General features: G+C 41.0%; 1 protein-coding gene across 4 annotated transcripts in view; it reads right to left on the minus strand.

The window, feature by feature from the left end:
• Nucleotides 1-21,139, minus strand: part of brsk1a (BR serine/threonine kinase 1a) — a 31,664-nt gene that overhangs the window by 3,329 nt on the left and 7,196 nt on the right. For 2 of the 4 annotated variants that reach the window (XM_087275693.1, XM_087275692.1), the window contains exons 9-17: nucleotides 17,864-17,895; nucleotides 15,137-15,301; nucleotides 14,547-14,644; nucleotides 11,076-11,226; nucleotides 10,932-10,992; nucleotides 7,810-8,089; nucleotides 5,806-5,854; nucleotides 3,717-3,840; nucleotides 2,264-2,477 (exon numbers count right to left, since the gene is read on the minus strand). In XM_087275693.1, coding sequence (XP_087131819.1) covers nucleotides 2,264-2,477; nucleotides 3,717-3,840; nucleotides 5,806-5,854; nucleotides 7,810-8,089; nucleotides 10,932-10,992; nucleotides 11,076-11,226; nucleotides 14,547-14,644; nucleotides 15,137-15,301; nucleotides 17,864-17,895 — 1,174 coding nt within the window. Of the gene's footprint in view, nucleotides 1-2,263; nucleotides 2,478-3,716; nucleotides 3,841-5,805; nucleotides 5,855-7,809; nucleotides 8,384-10,931; nucleotides 10,993-11,075; nucleotides 11,227-14,546; nucleotides 14,645-15,136; nucleotides 15,302-17,863; nucleotides 17,896-21,139 lie in introns of all 4 variants that reach the window. The other 2 variants (XM_087275691.1, XM_087275690.1) reach the window with 1 other exon arrangement.

Consider the following 21,139-nt stretch of genomic DNA (forward strand, 5'->3'; position numbering starts at 1 on the left):
AAGCGAAGAAACTCGACACAGAGGAACATTTACACCTCACTGCCAACTAGCGTTTCGGAAGTGTTGATGCAGACCAACAGAGACAGCGCGCAGAAGTATAAATGCACAGCTGCGCGCGTTGCCTGCGCCGTGAGTTACGCCGGTCACTTGACACAGAAGTATAAACCAGGCTTAAGCCCGAAACTGAAAGCGAGATGTGACTTTTAAGGGACTGTTTCCAACCCAGGCTCATTCTGAAAACGTAGTCCCGCGGACGTTTCTGGAGACCGCAAAATACATCCCGGGAGATACGTATTTTTGCAGTTTTTGTTTTCGCGAATCCGCGAGAGGCCGCTGTGTGGCGCTTTTTTGTATCTCGAATGTCTCTCGAGAGTGCCGTTCACGCCTGCGCTGTTTTTACGTGAACCCACCAGAGGCCGCTGTCTGACTGACCGATTGATTGACTGTGCGACCGGCCAATCGGCTGACCCACCCTGCTTCTTCCCTGAACCCAACCAGTTTTACCGATTGACCCGCCCGGCCGCTTACTTCCCTAAACCCGAGCAACAATTAAGAAAAGTCGTCTAGAAAAAGAAAAGCCCTCATCTGATTTCTTTACCACGTTTTCAGATTTCACCACGTTCACACCTTGTTATGAACTCGTTCACTTTATCTTTTGGATTCTGTTTTTGTCTTACCTGGTTTCTGGAACCGCTCTTCCCCGGATTCGAACCAGGTCGCGGTAGTCAACTACTCCTCTCTGCATCTCACGTCTGTCGACGTACACGACGAGCTAACTGGACAAACTAGTTGTGGCGGGAAAGCCCTCCACACGAAGGTAAGCGGTCAGCCGAAAGGGAACGGCGTCACACCGCCCTGTAGCGTTCGTAAAAAAAAAATGAAATGCAGCCATACGTACCTCCCAGGACGTATTTTGCGGTCTCCAGACACGTCCACGGGACTACGTTTTCAGAATGAGCCTGGGTTGACTGTTTGATATGGATTTATTAATCATTCTTAATTGTTCAATGAACGCAAACTGTCGCAGTTTTTTTAAGAAGCAAACCCCTCACTGCACCACATCTGCGCACCTTCAGCAAACCTCCTAATACCTGCAGCACGAGGACTTCATGGTTGTTTATGAGCGCCAAAAGTGGCGGATCTGTTCGGCGAAATACTTGACTGCGTGTCACTGCATATCAAACGACTTAAACAAAATAACTAAAGCAATCTCCACTGTGCTGAGCGAGAGCGCTTACTGAACAGCGCAGCATCGATGACGTAAGCGTGCCCAGGCCTGAATGTAATGTGAGTGCGAGCCCTCGGGGGAAACGGGAGGTGCTTTGGCCCGGTTCAAGGCAACTGTACATAGTGTGAGTACCTGAATCTCTGAAATGCAGTTACTAAAGTCTGCATGAAACGGAAGTTAAGTTTATCCCTTATCATGACAGACATCTGATTGAAACAGTTTCTGAAATGAGAAAAAAATTTAGGGTGGTGCTTGATTTTGTCTTCGGGGGTCCAGCTAAGAAAATGGAGGAAGATTTGAATCCCTGTTTGCACTCAGTTGTGGAGGAATTAAAAAATTGACCAGGCATACCTGGATGGGAAACCACATGGGACTTAATAATTTTAATGCAACTGGTTTACTTTGTAAAATAAAGTCGACTAATCGCTTCATAAAATAAATGATTGCAGAATTTGAGGGACATTTGTCTTTTTTTCTCCATTTCCACCTGGGGATACTCATCACGAGGTCCTCCTTATGCGGAGTAACTGATTGGATCCAAGACCAGCGACGAGATGATCCCAAGGTCTCCATATCCGGGACCAGGCCGTATCCTGAGCTGCTTCTGCGCTGGTGGTCATGGGGGAATGGAGAGCATGAGACTGATTCCAGTGAATCCAGGAAATTAAAATGGTCGTGCCCAACTGAGTCTGGTTTCTCTCAAGGCTTATTTTTCTTCACTCACCTATCGGTGAGGTTTCTTTTCCCTCTCCGCTGTCGCCTCTAGCTTGCATGGTTCAGGATCAGTAGAGCTACGCATCGATGAATTTGCTCTTCAGTGTTTGGACTATCAGTAATGATTTTAAACCACACTGAACTGAGCTAAACTGAACTGAACTTAAACACTAAAAACTGAACTACCCTGATCCAGTTACTATGACCATTTATGTGAAGCTGCTTTGATACAATCTACATTGTAAAAGCGCTATACAAATAAAGCTGAATTGAATTGAATTTGTATTTGTTTTGACTTTTGAGTCCTTTTATTCTTCTCACCTGATATGAGGCTAAAGGTTACGCTGTAGATCCCGAAATCCTTCTGTCCGTCTCTGTCTCTCTCCCGCTCCCGCTCCCTCTCTCGCTCTCCCTCAGAGAAGGAGATGTCCACCTGGAACTTGACGGGTTTCTGGAAGACAGACGGACCTCCAGAAGTCTTATACTCTGCTCGGAAACTGGTCTGGGAGATTACACTGTGACTGAGGGATGGAATCTGAAAGTAAAACACCAGAGGAAGATAAAAAAAAATTATTGCTTTGTGTGCTTTTGTGTCTGTCCTCATTGAGTATTACAATTTTTACAGTTGAATTATTACTAGTGATTTTAAACAGGTTTGGATGCTTTTTTGCAGAATACAAGGCTTTTTGCTGCTTTTCTTGTCTATGCTGTAAAAATATTTGTAAATAAACAGTTTTCCGTATTTGGTGATGTTTGTTTTTAGTAATTTATGATTTTGAATAGCATTATGGGATCTTGATCTGTTCTCTAAAAGCTTTTGACGTTGAAAAGTGACTGTTGTTGACATTTTTAACAGAATTAAAGTGATATATTGTCTGTGTTGATGTTGTATATTATGGTACAAAACCCTGGTAACAAACTTCCAGTACATTTACTGTCATTTTACAGACTTATTTCTGTACAGTAACAGTATCATAAAATGCCAATAAAAGTCACCTTTTTGAATCTGCAGTGTTGAATTTTCAACATTAAAAGTCGAAAGAGCAAAGATAAAACTTAAATAATGCAATTCACAATAGAAAACACCATGTAAATATGGAACCTGATAATTAACAGATATTTTTTACAGTGTTTATAACACAATAAAGTGACAAAGGGGCAAAAATAATATAATACTGTATAGATAAAACAGTTTAACTGCTATCAGTATGACAAAAGAGTTTTAGAGGCTCTGTTCAAAGATTTTGTTTGTCAAAAATGTAACGCCTTACAATATATTCATGCAAATTTGAACACATTAAAGCAGGGGTCACCAATCTCGGTCCTGGAGGGCCGGTGTCCCTGCAGGGTTTAGCTCAAACTTGCCTCAACACATCTGCCTGGATGATTCAAGTATACCTAGTAAGACTTTGATTAGCTTGTTCAGGTGTGTTTGATTAGGGTTGGAGCTAAAATCTGCAGGACACCGGCCCTCCAGGAACAAGTTTGGTGACCACTGCACTAAAGGGTTTAGGGCCAATATAAAAAATAATACTATAATTCAGCAGGGATGCATTACAATGATCAAAATATATCAGTAATAGCATTTACAATGCTACATAAAAAGCTGATAATGTTGTATTTAAATTGAAAACAGTGATTAAATAATTGTAGCCTTGTTGAGCAGAAGAGTCCAGGCTTTTGAACAGTATAGTGTATTTGTGGATTATGTAATAAATGTACGTAATGTTTACTTGATCAACAGAGAGCTGCACAAATCATGTGTTGGACTCACAGAGAGGAAGGCATGGACGATATCGGCTTTAATGGAGCTGAGGGGTTTGTCTCTGATGACCACGAAAATCTGCTCTTCTTTCTCCAGACTGATGAAATTTCCAAACCAAGACCTTTTAGCCAGCCTGTCAGGATACACACACATGGTAAGAGTCATCACAATGTTCTAAACAATCAAGTATTGTTGTTAGTATTTCTCTTAATAGAGCATATATAAGTTGTGATGACATTTGGTCAGTAAATGTGTCATCTGCATCATTCCATTTTTAAGACTCTGCAGGATGTCACTGATACATTATCTGACAAAAGTCTTGTCGTCTATCCAAGTTTTAGGAACAGCAAATAATAAGATGACTTCTAGACATCATTTGGTCTCAGAAGTGGCTTATATGAAAGGCAAAGGCCTCTAGATTACGCTTATTTTACCAAAATAAAATATGATCATGCCTTGATTTTTAATTATTTAATTAAGACACCAACTTGCCTCAACACACCTGCCTGGATGTTTCAAGTATTCCAAGTAAGACCTTGATTAGCTTGTTCAGGTGTGTTTGATTAGGGTTGGAGCTAAAATCTGCAGGACACCGGCCCTCCAGGAACAAGTTTGGTGACCACTGCAGTAAGGTCTGAGTTTGCTTAGACAAAAGTCTCATCACTGAACAGAAATAATGTTTAGTATAGAATATAAAGTCATGGTGCAGAGGAAACAGAGTTAATATTGTGTCTGACTCCATCATGAGCTTGGAGGACTGCATCCATACATCTCTGCAATGACTCAAATCACTTCTTGCAGGACTCCCAGAGTTTATCAAGATTCTCTGTATTCATCTTCAATGCCTCCTCCTTCATCTTACCCGAGACATGCTCAATAATGTTCATGTTTGGTGATTGGGCTGGCCAATCCTGGAGCAGCTTGCCCTTCTCTGCTTTCAGGAACTTTGATGTGGAGGCTGAAGTATGAGAAGGAGCGCTATCCTGCTGAAGAGTTTGCCCTCTCCTGTGGTTTGTAATGTAATGGGCAGCACAAATGTTTTGATACCTCAGGCTGTTGCCATCCACTCTTCAGATCTCTCGCACACCCCCATACTGAATGTAACCCCAAACCATGATTTTGCCCCCACCAAACTTGACAGATTTTTTGTAAGAATATTGGGTCCAAGCTGGTTCCAGTAATTCTTCTGCAGTATTTATGATGATTGGGATGCAGTTCAACTGATGATTCGTCGAAAAAAATTTACCTTCTGCTTCTACAAATGATCAACTAGAAGTCAAGTTATTGTTTGTTGCTCATTATTAGTATGTTAGTCTTAAGGGGATCTATAATCTAATGTAGGCCAAATTCGCATTTTGAAGTTATAAACATCAAACCTTGCAGTTTTTCACTAAATCAGGGGTGTCCAAAGTCGGTCGTGGAGGGCCAGTGTTCTGCTGAGTTTAGCTCCAACTTGCTTCAACACACCTGCCAGGAAGTTTCTAGTATATCTAAGAGCTCTATTAGCTGATTCAGGTGTGTTTGATTCGGGTTGGTGCTAAACTCCAGGACCAAGTGTGGACACCCCTGGCCTAAATAAATCAACATTTTCTTTGACATCACCTCATACTTAGTGTTTTCATCAAATCTGACCAATCAAATGCTCTCTAGAATCTGATATGCCCCGCCTCTTTCAAGACGCTTCTCATGTGCTTTTCATTTGATGCTCAAGCACTTGCCCTGGCATGCTGTGCTAAAACAAAACACTATTGGCTGTTTTTTTAAAAGGGGAGGGGCTATGTTATTTCCCACCCTGTCTACATATTTCACTGAGATTACATCAAACACCAAATAAATAAAAAATTCACATTTCAAAGCACTTCACAGGACCTTTAAACATTTAATATTTAGAATATCTAAATCATAAAAACACAAAAAACTAAATATGCAAAGAGAGTCAAAAAATCGCCAAGTTCTGAAGCCTAAAAACACTTTTCCTAACATAAGTAATAGACCTCTGGAAATAAATGAATGCAACATAAAAATATTTATATAATGATTCTGTGACAGATATCTGGATAGCATGTATGTGCTTATTGAGATGGTAAATGTTTCTTACTCTGGGCTTGATTCTGGTGTTAGACTGGACATGTCTTCTGAGGTTGGCACTGTTGGGAAGGTAAAAGTAAGAATGAAACACAACCAGATGCAGACGTCTCATCTCTCATTCCCTTTAAGAGTCAGTTGTTTCACATCATGGCACATTTGCTATTTACATGGTGGACTTTGTAAATGGAAAAAACTGAACACTTCACACGCGAGAAAACAGAGTTAAACAGAGCAGCTGGAGTGTGAAGACAAAGCACGAGCCTCCTCCATTCGGCCTCTTTATCTTCGCTTTACTTTAATTTTACGCTTTACTTTACTCCTTTACTTTAGTGGTGTAAGGAAATGGTGGAAACTCACTCCACCGAAGACATCCAATAGCCTACATATTACATTTAGTTTGTTAAGCACAAAGATTTGTTTCAAAACTAAATTCAGTTCTAATTTCTAGCAAACGAATAAATAACGAAGTGTGGAGTTATATCCAAACACACATGCTGTTCTTATTCTCCATGGAGATGCAGACATCTCCAAAACCGGACAGATGTACAAATCTAAACTTGTTTTTATTAAAACAAATATAAATATGCATATAACAGGCCCGTATTCATCAGCCAATAAAAGGAGAGGTTCTTTTTTCCGGATTTTCTATTTAATTATGAGGTTTAAACAGCATTTGAGTGACATTTTAAGCACTGATTTGTGCTTTTTTTCACACTTTTTGATGCAACAAATATATTTCCTACATTTTTGTCAAAGTGCAAAATTTACAGAAATTTGTGTTTATTTAAAATGAGCATTAAAATGTATAATCACACTTTAAACTTTATTACAATTTTATCAATAATGTAGTGAGTTTAGAATTCTACATTAAATTTTTTGAATAAAGAAATATGAAAAAAATGTTGTTTATTACCATTCATCATAAAAAAAACTATGAGGAATAAGTTAAAACTAGTTTTAAATGAAAAACTGTAGCCTATAGGCAAATAACAAACTGGCCAGCTCATTTCCTCAGTCAGAATGTGTCCATTTAAATAATAAAAGTCTTCTTTTATTGGTCATTTTATTGTTTATTCTTCTTAAAGCCTTCTTCTATTTGTTATTTTCACAATTTGTGATGGCATACTTAAAAAATGGGACAAATGAGCTTATATAGGGGCTAAATTCTGGACTTTGTCAAAAGGGGGGTGGGTCTTTCGAACCACCTGAACCCTCCTTGGCTCTGGGCCTGCATATAAATAATACTGCTAATAAAAATAACATTATACAAATAAAGATTGTCATGAATAAACTGATAAAAGCCCCCTGAGATGAGGCATGGAGGCAGTGGTTGTTATTTTTATGTAGAAAATATTAATTTGTGTAACTATTTAATCCTTTAATTGTTTTCATATGTAAAGATATTTGTGTATTGCTGTACATCGTGTATGTATTAAGCAATGAGTAAAAGTTTGGATCTGCATAGGTGCATAACTAATGCATGCGCTGGACTTTAGAGCAGCTTTCAGTTGGTCGATGGCGCAGTCTATTTCAGTTCTTCAAATTAGAAACTCCCCCAACAATGCGCCTTAACACGCCACCTTAAGTCCACAAAGTGGCGCAAATGGATTTGCTATCTAAACAATGTTGTGCAAAATGGGAAAATTACAGTTGCACTGGTCTGAAAATAGCAACAAATCGTGCCAAACACGTCTTGCGCCTTATTGCGCAGAGTGAATGATAGGGCCCTTATTCTGAAAATTTAGCTGAAAACAAACAGGAAGTGCATTTTCAGATTAAAATTTTAGATAATTTAGAGCAAACAATTTATGTATTGTTCTTAATGACATGCACAGATCACAAAAACTAGCCTTTAATGTAGTCAACAGTTCACCACAAAACTAGCAATATGGTTAGTTTTGATTTTGTGTGTTCTTTAATTCAGAAGGTAAACACATTCCATACAATATTGAATCACACCAGAAAGTGTTTGAAATCTTCCTGAACACTACGAAGTATAGAAGAGAACACTCACCCTGCAGCTTGCGGCGGTGGAAGCGCGGCGACCCCAGCAGGTTGTTCTTCAGCGAGTTGAGACGTGTCCTCCAGTGGGCGGAGCTACTGGCTGCCATGCCGCCGCCTCCCCCTGGACTAGAGGGCGGGGTCAAGGAGAGTGAGCCGACGCCCACTCCTCCTCCCTCGGCTCGGGAGGAGGAAGAGGAGGAGGAGGAGGAGGGAGGGGTAGCAGTGGGGGGGTGGGGGTGATGCACTGGGGTACCCAGAGGGGTAGGCAGGGGGGAGCCCTGAGGGGTGACCTGAGACATGGGATACAAGCTTTTAGTCACCGACTTCAGCACCGCAGATGGAGAAGGAAAGAAGAGGAAGCGGGGAATGGGGGACAGCAGGGGGGACGGGGAGGGGGAGCGCGAGCTGGAGCTGGGGAGCGGGAGCGACTTCATGGACTGGAGCTGGGGGCGTTCAGGAGCATTTTTGGAAGGAAGCGTCTGCGTTTTGGGTTCATGCGATCGGTTGGGACGAGAATTGGTGCTGCCGCTTGTTGCTTTGGTTGCGGCAACTACCTCAGGCTCGCTGAAGGTAAAGACAGGGCTCTGATGGCGGAAGAGGAGGAGCGGGTGGAGGAGTGAAGGTGGTGGCAGATGGAGAGAGAAATAGGAGTGAAAATGAGCAATGGCAGGTGAGCCCGATACGGTGCACAGTGATGTGTTTGTGTCTACAGCTGACTGACGTGCATGTTTACATCAACACAGTCTGGAGAAAGTGAATGGCAGAGTGGCTAAACATGAAGTCTGAGTAACAACGAAAAAGAGCAACACCTTAAGTCATGGGTACATCCTAAACTGTTCTTTTTGGCAACTCTTTACCACAAAGTCTCAGTGTGTTAAATGACATTACCTGACAATGAGCAATGTGTTTACTCAGCACTGATCACCGAGTTCACCTTGTATTAAAGGTCCAGTGAAATTAGAGTGCTTTCACATCTGTAGTTCGCTTCATTTGGTACCAAGGTGCAATAAACGATACATTGTAGCATTTTCCGCCGTCTTTGGGTCGTTTTTTACACCACATTAATTGCTTTGGTCCGAACCAGTTGCAACTAAAATGTAGTCATCTGACAAAATCTACATCACTTATTGGCCAGATGATGTTGAACATATTTCCTAAACTGCTTTTCAATTGGTCAGAATTCACATGCGGGAAAATGCCACCAACTATGGAGGGACGACTGTGCTGGCTGACTGTATCCCTGCTCATAGTATGCTATATAGTTTTTATACATCACTTTAGACAAACTATAGATTTGGAGAATGAAGTGCGGCTGGAAAACAATGTTTTAATGCATCGCAAATGGCGAAGGTGCATCGTACGTAACTTCAGGAGGAGGTGTGAAATCATTCATTCATTTTCTTGTCGGCTTAGTCCCTTTTTTAATCCGGGGTCGCCACAGCGGAATGAACTGCCAACGTATCCAGCAAGTTTTTACGCAGCAGATGCCCTTCCAGCTGCAACCCATCTCTGGGAAACATCTACACAAACATTTACACACACACTCATACACTACGGACAATTTTGCCTACCCAATTCACCTGTACCGCATGTCTTTGAACTGTGGGGGAAACCAGAGCACCCGGAGGAAACCCACACGAAGGCAGGGAGAACATGCAAACTCAACACAGAAACGCCAACTGAGCCGAGGTTTGAACCAGCGCCCAGCGACCTTCTTGCTGTGAGGCGACAGCACTACCTACTGCACCACTGCCTCGCCCGGAGGTGTGAATTAATTTAGCTAAACTGCAACATGGTCATCTTCTGGAAATATTACAAGCGATCCATCAGGTGATGTTTTTCCCTTTCTCTCTCTCTCTTCGTTTAAAATTGTTGGTAAAGCGCTGTCAACAAATACTTTTCCTCCACATTCAATAATGGACAGTGCATTGGCCTACGGCAGCTGGATTAGTCCAAAAGGCGCAGTACTTTTTGCGGTTGGGTCTGTTTTAGTTTGGATCATATTCTCACCACAAACGAACCGCTCCAGGGTTTGTTTGAAAGCGTACTGAGACCACCTCTTCAAAGAGATCTCGGCACACTTTTTTGGTCTGCTTGTGGTGCGCACTCGAGTGTGCTACATTCACACCTAACCCAAACGAACCGCACCAAGTGGGAAAACGAACTCTGGTGTGATTCATCAAAACTAAATAAGGGTGCTTTCACACCTGTGGATCGATCCTCTTGTTCCGAAAGAGGGATTCAAATTGTTACATTGTTGCTCTTTGTTCTTGGAGCGGTTCGCTTACACACGGCAAAGTTTCTAAACGAACCAAAAGAGCTAAAACAAGTCACGAGCGAGTAAACTCTCCTCACATTGGTCAGAGTTTCAGTGTTTATTTTTCAGGGCCCGCTCAGCTTTTCTGATGTTGACTGTTTTGTAATAATGTCCAACTTTTCTGAAGCTGCTTTGGAACAATTACTGTGAAAAGCACTTTACAAATACACTTGAACTTGATGGCTGTTTTCCAAATGCAAGCTAAACTCAAAGCACATGCAGAGATTGAGTGATCGACAACATTATATAATGAGCCGCTTGCATGTAAATGAACACAGTGCCACACAACACACAGATCAACAGACCAATGTACTAAATTACTCATTAAAATGCACTGCGGTGTGTGTCAATTCACTGCCAGACAACAGAGAGAGTGAGAAAGCAGGTATCAGTATGTTCAAGCATTTCTATATGGATATGTATCTACATTTTTGAGATCACGGTATCATTACTAAAGAGATAGTCCCCCTCCCCCCTCAAAAAAAAAAGAAAGTTCCTTCTTCATTTACTCATCCTTCAATTGTTCAAAACCTCTTTTAGTTTCTGTTGAACACAAAAGAAGATATTTTGAAGTATGCTGGATGCTGGCACCCATTTCACAGTGTTTTTGCCTACTATGGAAGTTGATGGGTCCCAGCATACTTTAAAATATCTTTTTTTTACATTCAACAGAAGAAAGAAACTTATAAAGGAGAGTAAATGATGGGCTGATTATCATTTAGGGTGACCTAAAATGTAACAAAAACTCAACACAACTCCAAATTTGTAATGTTTGAGTGAACTAACCCTTAGGAGGTGTCCTAACAGGCACTTACCCTGGGACTGCTTAGAGGACTAGAAGAAAGGCCAGTCGATGCTCCACTGACAGATCGGGATCTGTGGAGACGTGTGTTGGTCAAGACTCAGTGATGACGAATGAATATTTTGAAAGCTTCATATTTGTGCAGTCAGATGTGTACCTCTGGCTGTGTGTGGAGGTGTCCAGCGCTCTGCGTGGAGGTGTGGGAGAGCCCTGCTCCGTCACACTCAGCACCTCCAGACTCTTCCTCTCGGGCCGGCAGCGGCCGTGACGGGTCAGCATGGGGGAGTCTACACGCTTACGAGGAGGGTCTGCAGAGAGGGAGTAATGATAGCGGATAACTGTGTGTGTAGAGCAAACATCAGGGTATAGTGAGTGCAATGATGATGTGATGCCTTGTTCTCGGTGTAAATGATATAATAAAGATAGTTATGATGATGGCTGGGGGATTCTGCTACAGTTATATCTGCTTTGCTCAACAAATGTGAACCTAGACCACAAAACCTTGTGTTGAATATGTTTACTTTTAGTAAAGGCAGAAAATACATTAAAGGGGACCTATTATGCCCCTTTTTTCAAGATGTAAAGCAAGTCTCTGATGTCCCTAGAGTTATAATGTTTTATAACTCTGAAACTGACCCCTTCATGCCCTATTCACACGGGGCGTCAGCGTCAACGCTTCCCATTCACTTTGAATGGGTGACGTCAGGCGTTGCCGAACTGCATTGTGGATCCGTCAGCGCCACTTAAGAGGCGTTGCTCGCTGAAGAAGTTGGGATTAGCTCAACTATTTATGCGCCGACGGAAGCGTCAGCCAATCAGATCGCTGTATGCAAATACACCAGCTAGACAGTGGCCTATTGCTGACTGAATTTCATTGGCTGACGCTTCTATGACGATCGCTTCAGCCCCAACTTCAGACACGCCTTCAGTCAAGCGTTGACGCTGAAGCCCCGTGTGAATAGGGCGTTAGGCTTTAATTCTAATTGTGCCGTTTTGCTGACTGTTGTTTTAAATTCAAATGAGATTGTGCTCTTTTCAAAAGAGGGCGGAGCTACAAATGTGTGTGTGTTTAACAGAAGAAGTAAATTCATCAAAGTTTGGAACCACTGAAGTGTGAGTATATGATGAGCATGTTTTCATTTTCAGGTGAACTGTACCTTTAACTATATTCTTTCTCAGCCTATTGGTAGACCAAGAAATGAAAGCTTTAGCGAAGGTTCTACCAGGAAGACTGAGATGTCACGTCATTTATAATAATTATCTCGTCAGCCTATAACAACCAAGCAAGCCATGTATAAAAGCTCATCTAAACAATCTGTTTCGCTGTATTCAGGTGACATTGCGGAAGTTTCCCTCCATCCTCCCCATCACCACCACCACCAGGTTGGCCTCGTCTCCACTCAGGGGGTTGGCTTCGCCCTGCTTTCATCTTCAGGCAGGATCTGCCAGCTCATCCAGAGTTCTGCACTATAGACGGGGCTTACGCCAAAGAACTTTACGAAAGGACCGTAACAAACTCTCATTCATGCAAACAATTCACAATAAATGTTCAAACGTTTATCTGCCTCCTTGAGTCTTTCTGGTAGAATCAGATGGTGACCACTAGTTCTGTCAAAAACAGGACTGGATACTAGGATTGGGTACCGAAACACCCTTTGTAACCGGTATGCACCGGACCAAATCAGCATAATTGATGCCTAATTCCGGTGCCACTGGTACTGCAACAAGAACGTAAGAAGCATCAAGCGGTGCATCAAAGGCACACATAGGTACCCGTTGTGTCACACCATCTCTGAACTCTGAGCTCTGAACTGAACTGAACTGAACTTAAACACTAAAACCTGAACCACACTGTTCCAGTTACTATGACCATTTATGTGAAGCTGCTTTGACACAATCTACATTGTAAAAGCGCTATACAAATAAAGCTGAATTGAATTGAATTGAATCTCTAAATATTTAATTCTAAACAGTTTTGAGGGATACGGACACCGTCAGCGTTTGTTCTGGTTGCTTATAAAAGGCAAAGCGTGCAGTAAGGCGCATGCAGTGATCGACTGCCTTCATCAAAACGCATGATCACATTCATCTAAGTTGCTTAAACTAAGCATTCTAAAGTATGGCTATATTTTTCGGGGGATTCTGACACACCAACATGCAGCAGACGCTTTACAAAAATTGTGTGTAAAGGGGGAAACACGTCAAACTTATGAAATCTGAGGGCTCATGGAATCAACTTAAAGGTGAGGAATGGACTGTCTTTGACAGCTTGTGACATCATCTGGCACTTTCAGTAAGTGCGTTTACATGGACACCAATACTCTGATTTTATTATGATTAAGACAGTATCTGATCAAGAGTCTACCACGTAAACAGTGATTTTTGATTATCTTAAAGGACCACAGACACAAAATGCGAAGGAAACATTTATAGGCTGGTGACTCAAGCTATGTTTCCATCCAACTCATTTTGCAAATGAGCATAAAAATACAGTTGATGGAAACGCCATGATGCGCATAAATTTTGAAAATGCGCATAAAAAACGTATACGTCTAACTGGGTAGGATAAACTTTTTATTCGATAAGAAAAGATGCGCATAAACTGCGATGGAAACACTTTTACCGCACAAACTCCAGCATGCGCATTAAAAAAAGTCATGTGATATTGTTGAAAGAGATCATGTGATGCTTAAAAAGTGTGTAATTGGATAAAACGTCAGGCTGAGCACATTATAAAACATCTGAAATGTTGTTTTGGTCATTATAAAATGCCTTACCATTTCAGTATTAATGTTTTAATATATTACTAATGACCTCCAGAATCAAGAGCGCCTGTGCTGCGCGTCTGACACCTTTAAACGCCACTGCGCGCTCACTGCTTGTCAGGATTGTCTTCTGAGGCGCATTCATTTAGAAAAGATTGATGCAGCTTCTCCTACTGCAGCAAATGCAGTTTTTACTGTTGATATTTGGCGCCAGTTAATCAGGAAGTGATGATTTTGTTCGCTTTGACTCGTTGGATGGAAACGATGCTTCATTCGCACAACTTTTATGCGATAATCCAGTTTTGCGCATAAAGTTTATTCGCATTTTTGGATGGAAACATGACGTTGATGGATCTGTGTGCTGTAACATGTAACTGGGAATCATGAATGTAACATTCAAAAAGCAGCTCATGTAAACACCTGAATCATGTTATTGTCTTATTCAGATTGAGGCAAATCATTAGATCACTGATGTCCATGTAAAAGTAATCACAGGCCCCAAACCCAGAAAAAAGGTGTTAGCTGATTTTGACGACAGCCTTTCCACAGGTTAGTAGAAAGCTAATGTAATGTGAATAGCATTATGCAGATCAATGCTAACAAACAAATAAACAAAAGAAATATATTAATGCAATTCAAATATATAAAATATGAATTGATGTTTACGTTAAACTTATTATAAATATATATTTATATTGTTCAATTATAATGATTAAAATATATATATATATTTGTCAAATAATGTTTTGGCTAAAACATATCAGTTCAGGTACCGTTTTGACACCGGTACTGTTTTAAAGGTATCGACTTAGCACCGGTATTGAAAAAACCCCAAACGATACCCAACCCTACTGGATACTAACCAACGTCATTTCTGGGAGGAAGATCCTCATCCTCATAGCTGGGATAGCGCTCCTTACGGTCTAACAGGAGATAATAGATCATCTTCTCTTGGTTATCCCTGAGATTTAGAGAAAGAAGACAGAATAACAATCTCAAAGATGGACTCTTTCCACATTTCCAGGTTTCTCAACAGCGGAAGACTGCAGTGAATATGAGTATACCACAAATAATTTTTTTTACAATCCTATTTGCTGAAATAATAACAGAAAAACTCCATGATGGTGCTATCAAGACTTTTAGAAAAGGGGAAAAATTAGTGTGAGACTGATAACGGCAGCAAGAAGAAAGAATAATGTCAAATTTTTTTGTCCTGCTTTATAGACACTGCATTACAAACAACTCGCACAAGCTGTAATTCATTATTTTGTAATTTGATGCGGATATAATTTAATACATATGAATCCATATAATATAATAAATACATATAAATGTTCATATTTAAAACAAAATCTAAATATTAAACAGCAGTCATGTGAAAAGAGTCCCTAATGATTAAAGGTGGATGAAGAAGCATGTGGTGCTTGCTTTTGGTGCAAATTGTTCCACTCACTCTTCACACTGCAGGTCTTGGGCCAGTTTGACACGGTCCCTAAAACAGCCCAGGGAATACATGCTGTCCAGCACATCTGGGTCCAGCTCGGTCAGAGACATGATCCGGCCCATGGACACCCGCCGGGGAGGAGGCTGCTCCGGACACGGCTCATTGCGTCCAGCTCTTGATCACACACAAGCAAATGTAGATGAATGTGAGCAGCTTGCTCAAATAATATCTCATTTAGCCCATTGAGAAAAGGCCACAATGCTTTATATCATTGCAGAATACAAAAAATATATATGCAAATACACTCAATGGCCACTTTATTAGGTATAACTTCTGTTGTACAACTTCTAACTCCTATTTACTGTTCAACAGCATTACAATGACAATGACCAGTGTTATTTATATAGCACAGATTTTTACATCATTCATTGGCTAGAGTGCTTTCCAACAAATAAACAGAACACAGACAGACAACCACAAACAGACTAAAAACATCTCATACTGTATCTCCTAACATCCAAATGCCTTTGAAAACAAATCTTAAAGTCTTAAAAGCAGGTGATGAAAGGTGCATGTCTTATTGATGGTGGTAAGGCAATCCAAAGCCTGGGGGCCGCATTGCAGAAAGAACAATCTCCCCTGCATTTAGGTCTTGATTTGGGATGCATAGCAGATGCTGATTGGAGGACCGAAGGGATCTGAAAGGCTGATACAGTGTCAGTAGCTCACGGAGTTGTACCGATAGTGTCAGTAGCTCACGAAGTACAATTTTAAACTCAACTCTAAAAGGCAGCCAGTGCATGATTAGTCCTGACATGTTCATGCAAACATCTAATCCTCAAATAAAATGAAAGCAACTTAGTCATTTAGGTATGTAGACAGGATCAAAATTGTCTGCTAAAGTTGCTACTAAAGTTGCTGCTAAAGGGTAAAAGTGACGCACCACCAATAAATGTTATGTCTAAAAGGCACCAATTTTAACCATTTCTCAAGATTTAATATAAGGCTTTTGTGTCTGTAAAGTTTCAGCTCAAAATACTCATTGGATTATTTATTATACCTTTTTAACTCTAGGAAATGAGTGCTGTTTGAAGATTGCAGCTGTTTTTGTTGCCTGTGCCTTTAATGCTAATGAGTTGGTTCTCCCCGCCCACCGTTTCCACGAGTTTGTCACAGCCCTAGCCTTCGGGTAGACAAACAGCTCAGTGACAGACAAGTAAGAAGCAGATCTCCCTTACTACAGTAAGAACGTTCACAACGGTTATTTGATATATTTGTTTTGGAGTTAATTAAAGCCTTTCTGAAGCGATGAGTCACACACAATGTCGTTATAAAGTTGCATGCAAAAATAAACCTGATTTAAGTCCACAAACCGGTATTGAAGCGTCTTCTATCATGCTTGTATTGAGGCTTTGTGGCTGTGGTGATGAATTGCGTAGCAATTTTCCTGTTTTTATTACAAACATGCTCTGTTTTAAAAACGTTTTAAAGTTGTAAAACTCACTCTTGATCATATTTGATGATTATTTATGATCACAGAGACCTTTTAATCCTGATTGCTTTGCGCACGTCCTGTCTTGTTAATATAATTATATACAATACTACGGAGACATGTTCATACGTGGCTGTCAATCAAGTTGCGGTCAGCCTCAAAATGGGAGGGATCCTATTTTGGAAATTTCATAAAGAGGCTTATTGTCTTTATATCACCCCAGTGTGACAGTAGACACGCTGTACCTACACTCAGTTTGGCCCAAACATCTTGCAAAAGATGGTTTTCATCATAGGTGCCCTTTAAATTATGTTTAATAGACATCCAAACCTAGATGTATTGGATAAAACAAGGCTAAATTTGGAATTTGTCTGTGAAAGTATATGTCTAATATTAGTCCAAATGTGTAAACATTTTAGTCCCAAATATCACTGTCTATTTAATGACTATTTTTTGTTTTATTTTTAGATTTCTATTAGATTGGTGACTGCCTTGTTTTAGCCATGTTTGGATGTCTATTAGACATCATTTGAACATAAATTGGCTTGGTGTGTTGGTTAGTTTTTGGTGCCAAACAGGCTGGTCTACGTCAAAAATTGCTGATCTGCTGAGATGTTTATGCTGAAGGCCTCTACTGGGTTTATGGCTACAGCAGCAGACGACCACACCAATTCAGGCTTTACCAAAACTGGTCAATCAAAGACTGTAAAAAAAGCCTGGTCTGGATGAGTCTGAATTTCTGCTGTGACAGAAATAGTCAGAAATTGGCATAAACAATAAGAACACATGGATCCATACTACCTGGGATCAACTTCTTATACCACAGCCTACCTGAGTATTATTGTTGACCATTGCTTTATGATCACAGTGTGCATATCTATTGATGGACATTAGGATAACAAACCATGCTGTCTTAAACTGTTTTTTAACATGACAGTGAGTTCACCAAACTCAAATGCCCCAAAACAGTCACCAGATCTCAATCCAGTAGAGCACATATAGGATGTGAAGGAATTGTGGATGTGCAGCCGAGAAATCTCAAATGTCAAAATGGACTTGAATGCTTCAAGCGCCTCGTTGAATCAATGCCAAAAACAATTAAGACAGACAAAAAGCAGTCCACGGCATGCAATAGCAAGGAATGCCTAATAAAGTGGCAGGTGAGCATAAACACAAACTCTGTGGCTTGGCTATAGTGATGATGAGATTATAAGTCATTAATAATAAAAATCATCAATACTTACTGATACCAGGCATGTTTCTGGATGGCCTCTAACTGCAGGGGAAGGACAACAGATGGTGTGATTATGAGAGTCTGTTCACAGGCAGATGGCGCTATATCTCAAGATTAGTGATGGGAGAAATTAAGCTTTTCCCAATTCTTGCTGTGTCCCATTCTAAAGGTCTCATCCCTATGCCCTAATCCCTTCGAGGAGTTTACCCTCTAGACTGAAATCTTTTAACAGATGAGGAAAGTAAGAGACCAAAAAAGCTGTTCCTTGGATCCCACTTCTGCGTCACATTGCTTCATCTGCGTCACTAATTAAACATGCACAATGGATCATGGGAGAGTATCGTGTCCATCAATTTTACTCCTTGAAATCCCTGATTCAGAAATCCTCTTTAAAGGACTTCATTTGGATTGGGATCAATCAGGATGGCAACTATGTATGGCCCTGTCCCAAATGGCACCTAAACCCTCATCCTCTTTCACCCTGTTAACTTTTGTATATTAGTCTACTTCACAGCCCATCTCAGTGACAGCTTTAAAAGAGGTTTTTGTGAGCACCGACCTTTTAACAGTTACAATTATGAATGAGATTTTGTAGACTTAAAGTGCCCCTATTATGGATTATAAAAGGTCATATTTTGGTTTTAAGAGTCCTCAACATCAGGCTGATATGCATGCAAGGTCAAAAAACACTTTCACCAGCTCTGTTTTCATCCACATATTTTTAAGCACATTTTAAAATACTGCAATATTGAAAAATTGGAAACGCCAAGATCCAAATCGTTTTTGAAAATGAGTAGTAATTAGGGATGGGAACCAAAACTCAGTACCTTATCAGTGTCGTTGCTACATTATAAAAGACAGAAGTAACGATAAGCTCCGACGTTAACGGTTCTGCTATCGGTACTGGACAATTATTGCTGAATAAACATTACGGGCTGTAGTGGACAGCGAACAATGCCCGTTGCAACAAATGCAACAAGTTGTTTTCTTGCATAAGCAGAAACGCAAGCAATCTGGCTAAGCGACAGCATCTTTTAAAAGTGCATTGAGAAAGACAAATGAAAAGTTTTCGACTGGTTTTGCTTCATTTTACATTAAAAATGTAATACTAAAATAAAGTGTTGTTAATTCTGTTCAGGCAGTAGCGCAGTAGGTAGTGCTGTCGCCTCACAGCAAGAAGGTCGCTGGGCGCTGGTTGAACCTCGGCTCAGTTGGCGTTTCTGTGTGGAGTTTGCATGTTCTCCCTGCCTTCGTGTGGGTTTCCTCCGGGTGCTCCGGTTTCCCCCACACTCCAAAGACATGCGGTACAGGTGAATTGGGTGGGCTAAATTGTCCGTAGTGTATGAGTGTGTGTGTGGATGTTTCCCAGAGATGGGTTGTGGCTGGAAGGGCATCCGCTGCGTAAAAACTTGCTGGATAAGTTTGATTAATAAAGGGACTACAATTGCGGGCAATGGTTCAATCAGACATCAAGATGAAATGGCTCAAGATCCATTTGTAGGACAAATCGTAATAACAACTCTTGAGTCGACTCTTTTTTAAAAGTCAATAACTTTATATGAGGTGCGCTTTCAGATTTAAAACTCAGCTGGATGTTTTATCCACTAAGAGCTGCGTTACACACTGCATGAAAGATAATTCTCAAAATCCAGTGACTGCAAAAGCACACGAGCTATGCCATTTGGAACAGGGCCTGAGCACACTTTTGTGCTGTAGTTTTGAATTGAGGTCAACTCACCTCCATGTGGCCTTCATGTACCAAAGGTACATTGCAGCTGCACAGGGAGCTCTTGTAAGCATTCTTCTAAATGCTAAAATGATGAATGGGACATCCTACAGGCTTATAGATTTAACAGACACATGCATGCAGTGGCTATTGTGAGTCTGCAAGACTGCATGTACACATGTGCCATTATATGACAAGGCCATTGTGCTCTTTCTAAAGTGCTCTTTCTAGTGGATTTAACCCATTTAGGACACGTTCAAAGAAAGTTTTCCACAACTTTACAGTGGCATTCATTAGTCATTATAACTCATAATTATATTTTTCTCACTTCACTTAAACCCACAATAATCACTACATTAAAGTGTTAGTTCAACCCTAAAACTTCTGTTATTAACTACACCGGTCTATTATTATTACATTATTAATTACACAGTGTTCATGAAACTGTTAATAAAGTCATTATTTTATGTGCACTCAAAAGGATTTGACAGCTTGATAATTAAAGCACTGAATGCATTCAGTCCATTATGAGGATGTTTTCTGGTAGCTTTCTGAATGAGTCAGGACTGTTGCTGGAAGATCAGGGAGCTCTCAGAGTTCACATAAAATATCCTAATAATATTATAATAATATTATAGTGCTTTGCTGGGCACTCAAATCGCTTTACACAATGGGGGGAATCTTTTCATCCACCACCAGTGTGTAGCATCCACCTGGATGATGCAACGGCAGCCATTTTGCGCCAGACTGCACACCACAGCAGCTGATTGGTGGAGAGGAGACAGAGGGATGAAGCCAATTATGATATGGGGAGGGTTAGGAGGCCATGATGGACAGAGGCCAGTGGGCAGATTTGCCCAGGATGCCGGGGTTAAACTCCTGGGCTGCGTCCGAAACCGCCAACTACTCAGTAGGTACTGCATTTGAATTTAAACGTACTACTCGGCCAGTAGAAAAGCACGTTCTATACAGTATGAATGTGAAAAGTATGAATTGAATTGGGGCGTACTACATCCGCCATTTTGTCATGGTCACGTGCCCTACCTGCGTCAGCTGCGTCACTCCCATTCATGAATTCTTTCGCGGGGCATCATGGGATAGCGCAGCATGCATGGGATGCGCATTTCAGAATCTCGCCGGAAGAAATAAATCATCCGGATACTTCTCGCATACTGATTTTCGAATTCTATAAATTCGGAAATACTACTCGGCTCGCATACAGATTTTAGCGTACAATATAGTATGGAAGTATGTGGTCTCAGACGCAGCCCTACTCTTTTTCGAAGGACATTCTGGGATTTTTAACGACCACAGAGAGTCAGGACCTCGGTTTAACGTCTCATCCAAAAGACAGCACTCACTGAGCAGTATAGCGTCCCCGACACTATACTGGGGCATTAGAACCCACACAGACCGCAGGTTGGGCGCCCCCTGCTGGCCTCACTAACACCACTTCCGGCAGCAACCTAGGTTTTCCATGTAGTCTCCCATCCAGGTTCTGATCGGGCGCAGCCCTGCTTAGCTTCAGTGGGCGACCATGTGAGAGTTGCAGAGAGCTAG

This window comes from Danio rerio, chromosome 12 (genome assembly GCF_052040795.2).
Source record: "Danio rerio strain M-AB ecotype USA chromosome 12, GRCz13ab, whole genome shotgun sequence".
NCBI lineage: Eukaryota > Metazoa > Chordata > Actinopteri > Cypriniformes > Danionidae > Danio > Danio rerio.